Here is a 16,923-nt window from a genome sequence, read left to right on the forward strand (position 1 = left end):
GCAAGATCTCCTTCCCAAATCGGAGATGGCACTCCACTCTTTCCCGGGCGAGAACCATGGACTCGGACTTGGAGATGCTGATTCTCATCTCAGTCGCTTCACATTCGGCTGCAAACTGATCCAGTGAGAGCTGAAGATCCTGGCCAGATGAAGCCATCAGGACCACATCATCTGTAAAAAGCAGAGACCTAATCCTGCAGCCACCAAACCTGATCCCCTCAACACTCTGACTGCACCTAGACATTCTGTCCATAAAAGTTATGAACAGAATCGGTGACAAAGGGCAGCCTTGGCAAAGTCCAACCCTCACTGGAAACGGGTCCGACTTATTGTCGGCAATGCGGACCAAGCTCTGACACTGATCATACAGGGAGCGGACCGCCACAATCAGACAGTCCGATACCCCATACTCTCTGAGCACTCCCCACAGGACTTCCCAGGGGACACGGTCGAATGCCTTCTCCAAGTCCACAAAGCACATGTAGACTGGTTGGGAAAACTCCCATGCACTGTCATTTGAACGCCAAATGGGCTCATTCTGTTCATTTTATTGGCTTCTGTATCTGCAGCAGGTTTGGATAAAAAATAAGTGTATAGTAAAAGTTATTTCACTCAATTTTTAGGCGGCATCATAATGCAATTGCAGGCAAGTATAGTATTTGTTAAAAATTAAACGTGCGGAATGACACTCTTGGTTGGCAAAACCTCCTAGGGCAACACATTGATTAGTCTGATGTGATGCAGCCGAGCTGAAAGAAGTATTTTATGGCCCGACCAGGGCATTGCTCTCATTACAAGCAATCCTTTCACATCTGCTTGACCAGCAATGCGACCTTTGCGGCATTTCACTTTCCTTCACTTAATGTCCATGTGTGTCTTCCCCTTGGATGTATCTCAAATGTACCATGACAACCTGTCATGCTCTGCTGTATGCACCCGCGGCCAAACAGAAGGGTTCATTCCCCATCAGTGATTATCTGCATGCGCCTCTTGTTGGGAGAGTTATCTGCTACAGGGGCTACATGACAACATGGGCACATCATGTGTGTGAGGCCATTTCCTGCTTTTTAAATATGTCCAAGCTATGGCTGAGGGCTTACATTTCATACACACCGGGATAACTGTGGTGATGAGCACCTAATCTGAATGCATGTGATTGGCCCAGCGCGGCTGGAGAGATAAGAGCGTTTGACTTGTTAAAAGGGATGTTCTTCACTAAGAGCCTCGTTGGCTGTGACATAACTGGGACATAGTTCTCCTTGTCAAAGCTAATAATCAATTCCCACTACAGGGATAATCTGACAGCAGACCCCGACTGAGCGTGACGCCTCCCCACACACACTCTCGTCACATCTTTGTATCTTCAGCCAAAACATCTTCCAATAGCAGCTGAAACAACATCATGCAGGAATGCTGAGTGATGATGCTGCCAACCTTGGGTGCCAAAGAATGAAACTGAGGACTGTGCCTAATATTCTTTTTATAACATCATCACAGCAGTTCCTAGACAACATGTGTGAACACTGTGAGCAGTGTCAATAGATGGATGATTGCTTTTTATATTGTGCGTACTTGGGTCACGGCTGGGCTGGAGCCTATCCAAGCTGGCTTTGAGTGAGAGGCTTGGTACAGTACACCCTGGAATGGTCACCAGTCAATCGCTTTGTGAGACGATGGCGTAGCCCTCCAATCGCGGGACACATAAATATTCATATCTATGGACAATTTATAGCCTCCAGTTTGCCTAACATTCATGTTTGAGAAGAAGCCGGAGAACGCGGAGAAAACCCACATACGCAGAGTGAGACCTACTCAGTGGCCCAGTGAGTGGTTAGAGTGTCTGCCCTGAGATCGGACGGTTGTGAGTTCAAACCCCGGCCGAGTCATACCAAAGACTATATAAATGGGATCCATTACCTCCCTGCTTGGCACTCAGCATCAAGGTTTGGAATTGGGGGTTAAATCACCAAAAATGATTCCTGGGCGCGGCGCCGCTCCCCTCACCTTCCAGGGGGTAAACAAGGGGATGGGTCAAATGCAGAGGACACATTTCACCACACCTAGTGTGTGTGTGTGACAATCATTGGTACTTTAACTTTACGACTTTAACTTTAGAACATGCAAACTTTACACAGGGCTCCCCAAAAGGAAATTTGAAACATCAATCACCTGACTGTGAGGCCAACATGCTAACCTCTCAGTCATCTACTCACCAATTAGATATTATCTACCCGTTAAGATTTCAAATGTATTTGTCAACTTTGGAATAGGGAGCTGTCAAACACAATATTTCATTTTCAAGGGCTTTAACATTGTGTACGATATTTGATACCGTACCAACCTGAATATAATAATAATAATAATAATAATAATAATAATAATAATACTATTACATTTTATTTATAAGGCGCCTTTCTGGGCAATCCAAAAACATGCACCCGGGGATAGGTTGATTGGCAACACTAAATTGGCCCTAGTGAATGAATGTGAGTGTGAATGTTGTCTGTCTATCTGTGTTGGCCCTGTAATGAGGTGGCGACTTGTCCAGGGTGTACCCCACCTTCCGCCCGAATGCAGCCGAGATAGGCTCCAGCACCCCCCGCGACCCCAAAAGGGACAAGCGGTAGAAAATGGATGGATGGATGGAATATATATCATTTGACATCGACGTTTCAAATAAAGACTGGACACTGGCCGAGAGTTAGTGGACGGCCGAGGGCGGAGTCGGCTCTCTTGGTTGCTTTGTTGGGTCTGCTCCTGTCTCTGGCCATGGTCCCCCCACCCCAGTAGACGATGGCGTGGAACACCGCAGAGGCCACCACAGTGTATATGTTTTTTTTATTTTGTATTTATTTATTTTTTGTAGCTGTATGTAGAAATGGCTAGTTGCATCAACTTTGCTCTTTTTCAATGTCTTTAAAGGCCTACTGAAATGCGATTTTCTTATTTAAACGGGGATAGCAGGTCCATTCTATGTGTCATACTTGATCATTTCGCGATATTGCCATATTTTTGCTGAAAGGATTTAGTAGAGAACATCGACGATAAAGTTTGCAACTTTTGGTCGCTGATAAAAAAAGCCTTGCCTGTACCGGAAGTAGCAGACGATATGCGCGTGACGTCACAGGTTGTGGAGCTCCTCACATCTGCACATTGTTTACAATCATGGCCACCAGCAGCGAGAGCGATTCGGACCGAGAAAGAGACGATTTCCCCATTAATTTGAGCGAGGATGAAAGATTTGTGGATGAGGAAAGTGAGAGTGAAGGACTAGAGGGCAGTGGGCGATTCAGATAGGGAAGATGCTGTGAGAGGCGGGTGGGACCTGATATTCAGCTGGGAATGACTAAAACAGTAAATAAACACAAAACATATATATACTCTATTAGCCACAACACAACCAGGCTTATATTTAATATGCCACAAATGAATCCCGCATAACAAACACCTCCCCCCTCCCGTCCATATAACCCGCCAATACAACTCAAACACCTGCACAACACACTCAATCCCACAGCCCAAAGTACTGTTCACCTCCCCAAAGTTCATACGGCACATATATTTCCCCAAAGTCCCCAAAGTTACGTACGTGACATGCACATAGCGGCACGCACGTACGGGCAAGCGATCAAATGTTTGGAAGCCGCAGCTGCATGCTTACTCACGGTACCGCGTCTGCGTATCCAACTCAAAGTCCTCCTGGTAAGAGTCTCTGTTGTCCCAGTTCTCCACAGGCCAATGGTAAAGCTTGACTGTCATCTTCCGCGAATGTAAACAATGAAACACCGGCTGTGTTTCTGTTGTTGCTGCAGCCGGCCGCAATACACCGCTTCCCACCTACAGCTTTCTTCTTTGCTGTCTCCATTGTTCATTGAACACATTGCAAAAGATTCACCAACACAGATGTCCAGAATACTGTGGAATTTTGCGATGAAAACAGACGACTTAATAGCTGGCCACCATGCTGTCCCTAAATGTCCTCCACAATCCGTGAGGTCACGCGCAGACGTCATCATACCGAGACATTTTCAGCAGGATATTACGCGTGAAATTTAAAATTGCACTTTAGTAAGCTAACCCGGCCGTATTGGCATGTGTTGCAATGTTAAGATTTCATCATTGATATATAAACTATCAGACTGCGTGGTCGGTAGTAGTGGGTTTCAGTAGGTCTTTAATGTCCTTTGTGTTCTTTGATGTTTCCCTCTTACACACATGCTTATGTGTGCTCTAGCTATGAGGTTTTTTATTTATTGTATTTGTTTCCCTTGGCCTTAGTCTGGACCCCCTCTCCAGGGGCCCAGGCTTAGACTGATTTTTTTTTTTTCTCATACCCCCACAGCGATTACCGGTTTCTCACCTTTTTTGCAAGGGGCGCCGGAAGTTGGCAGACCCATCAGCGATCCTGTTCTGTCTCCCTGTAATGTTTGTCTGCTCCGGAATGAGATTGTGCTGAAAATTTTAATTTCCCCTCGGGGATTAATCAAGTATTTCTGATTCTGATTCTGATATTGGTATCAGCAATACTGGCCCTGTATTTACTTTGTATCGAATTGTTTTTATTTTCAGTATCGCCTAGTTCTTTACCAAAATGAGGCACCCCGAATACAGAAATAGGTCATCTTATTGGAAGTGCAATTGTGCTCAATACGACTGTCGTTTTTATTTGTATCACAATTTCACCTGTAAGTATGTGCTAATTGGCCCCGGTGACTGCAATGATTTTCTTGTCTTCTTAGCATGCTGATCCAGCGAGGCATTAAGTGTTAGCAACAATTTCTTCTTCTCCTCCTTGGTGCCTGAATCTTTGGAAGGTCTGCTTTGATTTGGCAGATTTTCCCCAAACTTCCATTTGCAACTTTCCTCAAGACGCAGTGAAAAAAAAAATGTCTCACTCTGCAGTTGTAGTCATGAGTTCTTGTTATATTCACCAAGCACGTCTATGATCATGAGTACTGACACATTTTTTTATTTTTTATTTTTTTTCAGATGGTCTGTGTGACGGTATCGTTATGGGGGAATTTTATTCATAGTAAACTGCTGGGATGTACATCTAAAGCCACTCACACATCACTTTATTTACACGCATGACTTTGTGAATAACTCTCTCTCAGCATGCTTGTGCCCGTGAGAGTGAAATGACAAAATACACACTGTGCTGTTTTCATCATCTTCCACTCGATGTCAAAGACTTGCAGAGTAGGATCCTTTACTGAATTTCACACAGTTAGGATTACATTTCAAGACAAGCTGTTACCGGGTAAGTGGAACAAGGCTTTTTCTTTTGTTGTTGTTGATTGAAAAGTCAGTATACTATTATGCTGCCACACTTCAATCTGCACAGTTTAAATATGTATGCTACAAGTAGGGATGCTTACTTTACGCAATTGAACCAATACGGTACTAACACGGGTACTCAACGGTACCAATTTTCGGTCGGTTGTTGTTAATTGTTCAATAATACAATCTCAATTTTTATTGTAACATTTACAAATGAGCTGATTATGATAACTGTGCCGTCCAGTTGTTAGATCTTGTTTTCGTATTACTTTTCTGAGTCCCATTTGCAAGTATTACATTGATTGATTGATTGATTGAGACTTTTATTAGTAGATTGCACAGTACCAGTGACGTGCGGTCACTAGAGGCAGGTGAGGCGGGGCCTCACCTGCCATCATGGAAAGAAAAAAAATGTAAAAAGAAAAAAAAAAAATTAAATTGTTATATGTATTCAGTGATTATACTATAAAGTTATTTTCCATTTAACTTCACCAGTTTTGGATTATTTTTATTCTAAATCGCTGAATTTTCACATTTGCCGTTCAAATACTGAGAAGAGACGTCACTGAGTTGTGCCTCACCATGGATTGCGGACTCGGCTAACTGCTGGCCTGCTGTGCAGTGAGACCGTATTGCTATATGAACTATATTATACATTTCCATAGTTTAGTTAGCTGAGGTATATAATGTACAGTGTATTTTGTCAACAACTGTATGTGTGTAACGTATTTCTTGTGCTGAGCAATCAAAAAACTGCTGCGAAGACGCACTGTGTGAGGCTCGCAGTAATCCCGCCTCCTGGTGCCGGTTAATGCACCCCCCGACGGGAGCGCCACACCAACCAAAGCCCACACCCAAACCCTCCACGTGCAAGACCGAATCCACCCAAAAAAAGTCACTTAACAAGAAGCCAAAAAGTGCAAAAACAACAACGACTGCAGGGACACAACATTAGGTACACCTGCAGACTGCAGCACAGATTTCATATTTCATTCATTCACAACTCCTCCAACATGAACACCACTGTTCCCGCACTTATAAGTAAAGGTAAGACCATAATAATGTTTTTTTAATTAAATGTGATTTTTTTGTGTGCTACAGTTTGTATGTGTAAAGTTAAAGTTAAGTTAAAGTACCAATGATTGTCACACACACACTAGGTATGGTGAAATGTGTCCCTTTGACCCATCCCTTTGATCACCCCCTGGGAGGTGAGGGGAGCAGTGGGCAGCAGCGGCGCCGCGCCCGGGAATAATTTTTGGTGATTTAACCCCCAATTCCAACCTTTGATGCTGAGTGCCAAGCAGGGAAGAATGCTGGTATGAGCTTTTAAACATAACCCGTTAATTGCTGCCAATCAAATGGTGAATAAGATACTCTTTAGGGTTCATATGTTTGTAAATCTGACTGTGATGAAGTCAGTGCCTCACCAGCCATCAACCTCACCGCACGTCACTGCACAGTACAGTACATATTCCGTACAATTGACCACTAAATGGTAACACCCCAATAAGTTTTTCAACTTGTTTAAGTCGGGGTCCACGTTCATCAATTCATGGTATAAATATATACTATCAGCATAATACAGTCATCACACTAGAATTATTGAATTATTTACATTATTTACAATCCGGGGGTGGGATGTGAAGGAGGTTAGGTTTGGTTGATATCAGCACTTCAGTCATCAACAATTATATCATCTGAGAAAAGAACATTGAAACAGTGTAGGTCTGACGTCGTAGGATATGTACAATGAGCAGTGAACATAGTGAGCTCAGAAAGCATAAGAACAAGTACATACATTTGATTATTTACATTTGATTAATTGCAATCCGGGGAGGTAGTAGACGTTGCAGGAAGTTGCAATTCCAAGAGGTTAAAAGGCAGTAGTGTATAGGCTGCCTATTTAGAAAGTTGTCTTTGCTATTAAGCTGAATGTGCCAGTCAGTCTTATGTTGAGACCTACAACGTGTTTGTACTGTAAGTATTGTACTGATTACAGACTAGCTGTTTGATTGTAAAGTGCACCTTACTTGTAGTTTGATCATTATATTCGCCGTTCTACGCATGTGCTAATCTCCCCAAAGTGAAAACCCGTAAGCCCAGTCAGTGGAAGGCACACTCCATGATCAGAAAACCCACAATATTCCCGTTTGTCTTAGTTTCAGTCAGGATCCTGTGTGTTTGTTTGTTTTTTTGACTCCCTCAGTTCCTGTTTTGTGCACCCTTGGGTTTGTTTTGGTTGCCATGGGTGCAAATTAGTTTCACCTGCCTCTGATTAGTGTCTGGGACGCTCAGCTGCTCCCGGGCATTAATCTGAGGGCCACTTATTCCTGTTTTTTGCCACCCTGTCTGGCTGTCTTATTTGCTTCCACGCAACAGTTACGACGTCTATTCCTATGATTCCTGAGCTAAGCTTTGCCTTTTGTTTGCCTGTTTTTATGCTAAGCTTTCGCGGTAGCTATTTCCTTAGCTTTGCTTGCCGTGCGATCGGCACGCTAGTTGTATTTGTTTTGTATCCTGCATGATTTATGAGAATAAATCATTGTCTCACCTGCACCTTGCCTCCGGAGTTTCCGTCTGCATCCTGGGAGAACGATCTGCGCATCACCATGCGACCACGTCGTTACAAGTTTCATCAATGATGTGTTTTATCAATCATTCAAACCAGTGACATATTTAGGCCTTTAAGACACCTAATGATGTGTTATTGTTTTAAAAGTTCTGCTTTTTGGTTGTTGGTAGGGTTGTTGCCATCAAATGTAACATAGTAACCAGAATGTGAGTTTTAATAATCATACCATTTGTCATTATTCACTGATATGATTATAAATCTGTCAAGTTTCCCTTTAACCCTAATGTAAGGTAGAGATTATTTGATTTATATAGGATTATCATTAGTGAATATTAATGATCAAAATAATACATTGTCATATTTCTAATTATTATGATTATTTTTAGTATGTCTCATTCTGGTTGAGCCTCCCCTGTCTTTAAAAACTTGAGACTCCACCTCTGTTTCAAACTTTAATCGTGTTTCCTTGAACCCATCGCAGTTATGTGCTATGTGATGCAAAAGTGATATCATATATATACAAGCATATTTTGCCTAGATTTACCTTTTTTCTATCAACCCATCCTAATTTCCCAAATGTGGGAATGCATAAATGTGAGATTTGATGATGTCTGTGTTGGAGTGAACAGTTAAAGGTGAACATTATCACAATTTCAGAATGGTTAAAACCATTAAAAATCAGTTCCCAGTGGCTTATTATATTTTTCAAAGTTTTTTTCAAAATTTTACCCATCACGCAATATCCCTAAAAAAAGCTTCAAAGTGCCTGATTTTAACCACCCGTCCATTTTCCTGTGACGTCACATAGTGAAGCAACCACAAACAAACATGGCGGAAAGAACAGCAAGCTATAGCGACATTAGCTCGGATTCAGACTCGGATTTCAGCGGCTTAAGCGATTCAACATATTACGAATGTATTGAAACGGATGGTTGTAGTGTGGAGGCAGGTAGCGAAAACGAAATTGAAGAAGAAACTGAAGCTATTGAGCCATATCGGTTTGAACCGTATGCAAGCGAAACCGACGAAAACGACACGACAGCCAGCGACACGGGAGAAAGCGAGGACGAATTTGGCGATCGCCTTCTAACCAACGATTGGTATGTGTTTGTTTGGCATTAAAGGAAACTAACAACTATGAACTAGGTTTACAGCATATGAAATACATTTGGCAACAACATGCACTTTGAGAGTGCAGACAGCCCAATTTTCATCAATTAATATATTCTGTAGACATACCCTCATCCGCGCTCTTTTCCTGAAAGCTGATCTGTCCAGTTTTGGAGTTGATGTCAGCAGGCCAGGGAAGGTAGGGTCGATATTCTTCTCTTGATCATCTTCGGTGGCATAAGGGACGGTGTGAGCCAAGACATCCAGGGGGTTTAGCTCACTCGTCTGCGGGAACAAACTGCCGCCATTGCTTGCCGTGCTACCAAGGTCCTTTGTCCCTGAATTGCTCAAACACTCCGGCAGATTCAATGGGGGTCTGGCGGCAGATTTCTTTGACTTTATCGTTGGAAATGCATCTGCTTTGAGTGTCGCAGGATATCCACACATTCTTGCCATCTCTGTCGTAGCATAGCTTTCGTCGGTAAAGTCCAATTTCTTGCCACTTTCGCATCTTTGGGCCACTGGTGCAACTTGAATCCGTCCCTGTTCGTGTTGTTACACCCTCCGACAACACACCGACGAGGCATGATGTCTCCAAGGTACGGAAAACAGTCAAAAAAACGGAAAATAACAGAGCTGATTTGACTCGGTGTTTGAGAAAATGGCGGATTGCTTCCCGCTCCGAGAGCGAATATTAGAAAGGCGTTTAATTCGCCAAAATTCACCCATTTAGAGTTCGGAAATCAATATATGGTCTTTTTTCTGCAACATCAAGGTATATATTGACGCTTACATAGGTCTGGTGATAATGTTCCTCTTTAAGTGGTCTATGGTAGGTTTGCTGCCACCAGGGGTTCCCAAACTACAGCCAGCGTCCAAAAATCGGCCCACGGGAAGTCCCAATTTGAATTTTTTATATTTTTTATTTATTTATTTATTTTTTATTATAATTTTTTTTAAATCTGTTTTTTCTAATCTATTTTCTACCGCTTGTTACTCTCAGTGTCTCCTAGCCGCTCAGGCAAATCATATTGTCTAAAAATGAATATTCACATCTAAATTGATTCTAACAACCTTATTATTGAACTTTGACAGCAAAATTAACTTTATCCTAACTTGTATGATTGTGTATTTTTATAACTGACTGATACAAATCTTCAAATCTTTAACAAAGTTCTGTGTCATGATCTGAGATGCCCGGACTGATCGACAGTGGACATAAAGTGCGAACTCCATGCAGAGATTCGAGCAGAGATTCAATTGCTTCTTGCTGTGAAGCGGACTTGCTACTGCAGGGGTGTCAAACTCGTTTTCATTGAGGGCCACATCGCAGTCACGGCTGCCACCAGGGGGCCGATTTTAACAGTGAATAATTTATGTATTTGCCATACTTGCCAACCCTCCCGGATTTTCCGGGAGACTCCCGAAATTCAGCGCCTCTCCCGAAAACCTCCCGGGACAAATTTTCTCCCGAAAATCTCCCGAAATTCAGGCGGAGCTGGAGGCCACGCCCCCTCCAGCTCCATGCGGACCTGAGTGACGTGTTGACAGCCTGTTGTACATGCACATGTGACCCACCCATAATGTGTCACATTTTTATGTTGATTTATTTAGTTTATTTTGTGGTTTGAATTCGTTTTTGGAGCTGTCATTACACATTTATCAGTATTCACATTGGTCAGTAGGGGGCAGTAGGGCGTTTCTTCCCAATTGAATGCTATCACCTGCAGACCGGAAGTGTCTTGTCATTCTGATGAGCGCGACAATTGAAACGTCCTGTGTGCTTTTTCTTCCTGTATAACAGGTTAGTTTTGGTGAATCAACTCACTGAATAATATCCATGTGATCTTTATAAGTTTAAGTACACATTCTGATGGTGGAGCCTAACTCGAAAGTGTTTGTGAGTTGTAGTTTGTATTTGTGAATGAATCCAGTGCACAGCTGCAGTAATCAATACAAAATGGCGACGTGAGTGCGCAATGTTTATATAGGAACTTCTGATCCTAATTCAGACTCCCAAATTAGAGCTCCCGTTTTCTTATTGATTTTATAATGTATATTTGTATAATGTGTGTGTTCTGAATAGTGAGAGAGAATAGAACAAGGATGGACAATTCAACCCTTAACTCAACAATGAGTAGAGGAGTGTTATGTGTGTGTATATGTGTAAATAAATGAACACTGAAATTCAAGTATTTATTTTATTTATTTATATATATACATATATATATATATATATATATATATATATATATATATATATATATATATATATATAATAAAATATATATGTATATATATGTATATATATATATATATATATATATATATATATATATATATATATATATATATATATATATATATATATAGCTAGAATTCACTGAAAGTCAAGTATTTCTTATATATATATATATATCTCTTAATCACGCCCCCAACCACGCCGCCGCCCCACCGCCGACCATGCCCCCCACCTCCCACCTCCCGAAATCGGAGGTCTCAAGGTTGGCAAGTATGGTATTTGCCTATGCATTTTATTACAAAATATATAACAAATATGTATATTTCCCAGTAAAATTCTGGTCACCATTTTTTTAAATGTAAAATCTAAACATTTTTAAACATTATATTAAAGTAGATGGGGGGAAAAAAACTACCCACTGTTTATTTACCATTTTAAAATGGTATCACAGTTATTTTATGGTAAAACACTGGCAGCTTGGTTGCCAGAATCTTACTGTAAAATTGAAGGTAGTTTTGTCAACATATTAGTGTAAATAGAAAAACAGGACCACTGTTATTTTTTTAATTCTGGCAACTGAGCTGCCACTTTGTTACCGTAAAATAACTGTGGTACCATTTTTCCATTTACATTAACAACCGTGGATTTTACAGTAAAAAAAAAAAAAAAAAAAAATTATAGTAAAAACAGTGATAGTTTTTTTCAATTTACAGTTTTCAATTGAATATGCTGTAAAAAAAAAAAGCATCGTAATTTTAACGTAATATTTATTGTCCAGTGTACAATTTCATGGATAACTTGCTTTGAAACCATAAGTCAAGCAGGTATTGAAGTATTTATTTTTATTTGAACAAATACAATATTGCATAATATTAACATTTAAAAGGTATGCAATTGCATGCAGTGCATATATATATATTTTTTTTGGTCAAAATGGAAAGAACAAATACATTTAGTACTTCATTGATGCATATTTTGCTAGGCGTTCGCGGGTCATATAAAATGATGTGACGGGCCTTGAGTTTGACACCCGTGTGCTACTGTAAACTGATGCACCACCATTTGGCCATTCGTAAAGACACGATATTATGGCCCCTATGTTCCACATTGCTTGCTTGAGGCACAAGAAAGTCCAAAGCATACTTCAAATATGAAAATAAGTTATGGAGGGATTTTCAAAGGGCATCACATTGTAAAGAGTCAGTCTCTGCTATCTGTCTCAATGTACAAGGTCAACTCTGTTAAAGAGAATATTCATTTGCAACTCATGACCACAACTCTGTCAATGTTCCCTGCAGGTGTTTCAATCTAAAGAGCAGAACATCTCAAGGACCGAGAACTCGGCTTCTCATCAGCCCGGGAAAAGTTTTTTTGTGTTATCATTGTCTCATGTTTAATTCATATTCCTTTATTATCTGGAGAGTCAGCTGGCTAACCAACCCTTTGGAGTCCATTGAGTGGGCCTGTCTGGCCCTTCATGTAACAGCACTCATAATAAGGAGTTTTCGCGTCATATTTTTTTTTTTTTTGTAAAAAGTAGGACAGGGTGAAAATTTTAATCTCCTGCAAAGGTGGAGGTGGAAAAAAAAAAATCGAAATTGGTGAGCAATAAATGAGCTCCTCAGTGTAAAGAGGGCTTCACAGTTCTGTCTCAGTAGGTTTGTGACTTCCTGTCTGTATTTTTTTTCCCCCAGCAAGTGGGCCTAAGCATGATTGTTTTCCTCAGTTCAAGTAATTCAGGTGCACTAGCCTGGAGCTTCCCTGACTTGTGTTTATTAGTTATTCATTTCCATCAGCTTGATCTGCCCTGGGCAATGTGATCTGCAACGTGCGCCTGGCTCAGGTGTTCACAAGCTCTGGATCATCCTGTTAATGCCCAGCAGCACAGTACTTTTACCTGCCTAACGGTAGAATGCATTTTATTATCAGCATGACTACAAAAAAAACAAAACTATGTAATAGTTAAGTGGTAAGTGTTCTTGTCTCACATAGGGATTGTGGATGATGTGCAAATTTCAAAGAAAGTGCTGTTTCCAACCAAAACATATATCAAAAACACCATTAGTGGTTTAACAGTTTGTACTGTATCTTTTATGAATGGCTATAGTTTTTTGAATATAAATACTGATTATAGTGAATAACCGTTTCTCGTCGGCCTGAGTACCGTATTTTTCGGAGTATAAGTCGCACCGGAGTATAAGTCGCACCTTATACTCGACTGCAGCGCATCGTACGTGCTGCTGAGAAGGTTATTGGCTGTAAACTCCCATCCCTCCAGGACCTGTTCTCATCCAGGACCAGGAGACGTGTGGGTCGGATCACAGCTGACTCTTCTCACCCTGGACACAAACTATTCTCCCCTCTCCCCTCAGACAGGAGACTACGGTCCATCCAGACCCACATCTCCCGCCACCTGAACAGTTTTTTCCCCTCGGCCATCAGGCACGTGAACAATAACAAGATCTGATAGCTCAGTTACAGCTCATGTTATTTGATCCTGTGTTATATGTGTTTTATGTTGCACGATTGCACCAAGAAAAATTCCTAGTTTGTGAACCCGTTCTCAAACAATGGCAATAAAAATTATTCTGATTCTGATTCTGAAAAAGGAAGCAGAAGTGACAACTACAGGAAGGAAGCGGAAGTGACACCGTCAAGAAATGCTTCAAAATAAAAGTATCTGAAAACGTATATAAACATGGATAATTCTTAACAGTATTCTTACCGGTACTACTTTATATATAATTGGTGTTTTTTAGCATATTAGGTTGGTGTGCATTGTGTAACTATAGAAATTATTTATGTTTATGTTGCACACAGGCATATTTAAGTGATGAACCAGACAACATATTGAGTGTTTCTGCTACAGATATATGTGTCAGTGTTGTGTAGTGTGTACAATTTTTCACTGCCTATAATATAGATCAATATGGTTTTTGGATTTTTTTTAGAGGATTGTATAAGTGGAATAGATTGTCTCCTCGTTATCTGCAATGTTAGCCACATCGTGCAAACATTTTTCTTCCCTATTTAATCCGCATAGAAAAAGGAACATGTGTGGCATTCATGTGCATGTCACACCGCGGTGAGGGATGTCTCGTCTTGGTTTTTTTGTGTCTTGTGAATTTCATGTTTTACTTTGAAAAGTAACTCTCCTCTCGTTTCAGGTCACTTGCCCTTCCTTATGTGTCATCAGTCTGACGTCATCCCTGATCCCTGATTGTTTCCACCTGTTCTCCATTACCCCCATGTGTCTTATAAGCCCACGCCTCCCTTTGTTCTGTGCCAGAATGTCTCGTGCATCTCCAGCCTCATACCCAAACTATGTCTCGTCTTGTTATCCAGATCCTGAATTTCCAAGTTGGTATTTTTAAATGTTTCTTTTCTCCTCTTAAGCAGAGTGGATTTTTGTTTGTAAAGTTTTCAAGTCGCACTGGTGAGTTCAGTTTACTTTTACCGTCTCTTTTCCTCATTTTTAAGTGACCTTTTGGTAATTATTTCTCTAGATAAGAATCAGTGTAGAAGCTTTATGGCCCATTGTTTTACCCTCCTTTTTGGAACGTCTTTTGTTGTTTAAATTTCATAGTTGTATTCCTCGCTAGTGTAGTTAGAGATATATATTTTTGTTTCCTCCTTTTGGAGTGATTTTCGGTTTGTTCACATTTTATGAAACCTTTTCGCCTAGTTGTTAAAGTTTATAGCCGTTGTTGTATTGCCCTGACTCAAAAGGTGAAAAGTGAACTTTTCAAAATAAAAGCCTGCCAGATTATTACCCACCTCTGCATCTGAGTCCTATTTCTGACCCAGGCCTGACAGTGCATGTTGCAAACAGCCTCTTTCAAGCATCCATCCATCCATTTTCTACCGCTTATTCCCTTTGGGGTCGCGGGGGGCGCTGGAGCCTATCTCAGCTACAATCGGGCGGTTGTGTTTAAAGGTAAGGCTTACAAAATCAAACTTAAGACAAACATGCAATGCAGTACTTTTTATCACAAACCTTTGAGTAACGCTATATAAAAAGTTGAGGTTATAGATCCCGAAGCATCGAGAGGTACTTCTCACACATTTTTCCATTCATAAAAGCACTCAGCAAGTAATGTTCAGGCATATATTCTCTCACCGTCCACACAAGAAGGTTTGTTGCGTGTTGTTCCAGCCACTTTGCCTGGTAAACAGGAGCACTTGACGGTCTGAGAGCGTTCCTCGATGCGATTCTTGTTACAGCATCTGTGGGCTGCGATCACCTCACACGTACCTCCCTCTGCAGACACATGGACAACATATACCGGGTCATGAGACAACAAGCAGAGGCATCTACTAAAAAGTCTGTTATAATATGTGACTATAATAAGTATAGTTCAAATCGAAATAAAACACAAAGGTCTGATTAAAAGATTTACAGAAAAACTACAGCAAATATTTTCCTGAAGCTTTGCGTCACATGGCCTAAAAAAAGAGTCAGAGAAGTATAAAACCCAAAACCAGTGAAGTTGGCAGGTTGTGTGAATCGGAAATAAAAACAGAATACAATGATTTGCAAATCCTTTTCAACTTATATTCAATTGAATAGACTGCAAAGACAAGATACTTAACGTTCGAACTGGAAAACTTTATATTTTTGCAAATATTAGCTCATTTGGAATTTGATACCTGCAACATGATTTAAAATAGCTGGTACAAGTGGTAAAAAAGACTGATAAAGTTGAGGAATGCTCATCAAACACATATTTGGAAAATCCCACAGGTGAACAGGCTAATTGGGAACAGGTGGGTGCTATGATTGGGTATAAAAGCAGATTCCATTAAATGCTCAGTCATTCACAAACAAGGATGGGGCGAGGGTCACCACTTTGTGAACAAATGCGTGAGCAAATTGTCGAACAGTTTAAGAACATTTCTCAATGAACTATTGCAAGGAATTTAGGGATTTCACCATCTATGGTCGTAATATCATCAAAAGGATCTGGAGAAATCACTGCACGTAAGCGATGATATTACGGACCTTGGATCCCTCAGGATGTACTGCATCAAAAAGTGACATTAGTGTGTAAAAGATATTACCACATGCACTCAGGAACACTTCAGAAAACCACTTTCAGTAACTACAGTTTGATGCTACATCTGTAAGTGCAAGTTAAAACTCTACTATGCAAAGCGAAAGCCATTTATCCACAACACCCAGAAACTCCGCTGCCTTCGCTGGGTCCGAGCTGATCTAAGATGGACTGATGCGAAGTGTAAAAGTGTTCTGTGGTCTGACGAGTCCACATTTTAAATTGTTTTTGGAAACTGTGGACGTCGTGTCCTCCGGAACAAAGAGGAAAAGAACCATCCGGATTGTTATAGGCGCAAAGTTCAAAGACCAGCATATTGCTCGGACTATGAATCTTTGGGCACCACACGATTTGATTCGATTCAATTCTTGGGGGCAGCGATTGGATTCAGATTCGATTCTCGTTTCAAAATCAATACTTTTTTAATAATATTGGAAGGTAGTTTCAGTATATGATTAACTACATTCCTCCATAAAATAGATAAACCGCTCTGATTAATGTATATATTACTTAAAAGAAAACGTGTTATGTTTAATAAAATTCTACCCAAACATTTAATGAAGTCAAATACAAATAAGGCAACAAGCGCAGTATCCAACACTTCTCTTTTATAAAGTAAATCTATACAGCAGCTATGGGCATGGACATCAATACATAGGATT

At 40.7% G+C, this 16,923-nt stretch overlaps 1 protein-coding gene across 2 annotated transcripts in view; it reads right to left on the bottom strand.

The window, feature by feature from the left end:
- LOC133570951 (chemokine-like protein TAFA-1) overlaps positions 1-16,923 on the bottom strand; it is a 439,541-nt gene that overhangs the window by 69,242 nt on the left and 353,376 nt on the right. For both annotated transcript variants that reach the window (XR_009810257.2, XM_061923817.2), the window contains exon 3: positions 15,328-15,468. Coding sequence is in view for 1 of the 2 variants with exons in the window: in XM_061923817.2 (XP_061779801.1) it covers positions 15,328-15,468 (141 nt within the window). In the remaining variant the exon portion in view is untranslated. The remainder of the gene's footprint in view (positions 1-15,327; positions 15,469-16,923) is intronic.

This window comes from Nerophis lumbriciformis, linkage group LG28 (assembly GCF_033978685.3).
Source record: "Nerophis lumbriciformis linkage group LG28, RoL_Nlum_v2.1, whole genome shotgun sequence".
Lineage (NCBI taxonomy): Eukaryota > Metazoa > Chordata > Actinopteri > Syngnathiformes > Syngnathidae > Nerophis > Nerophis lumbriciformis.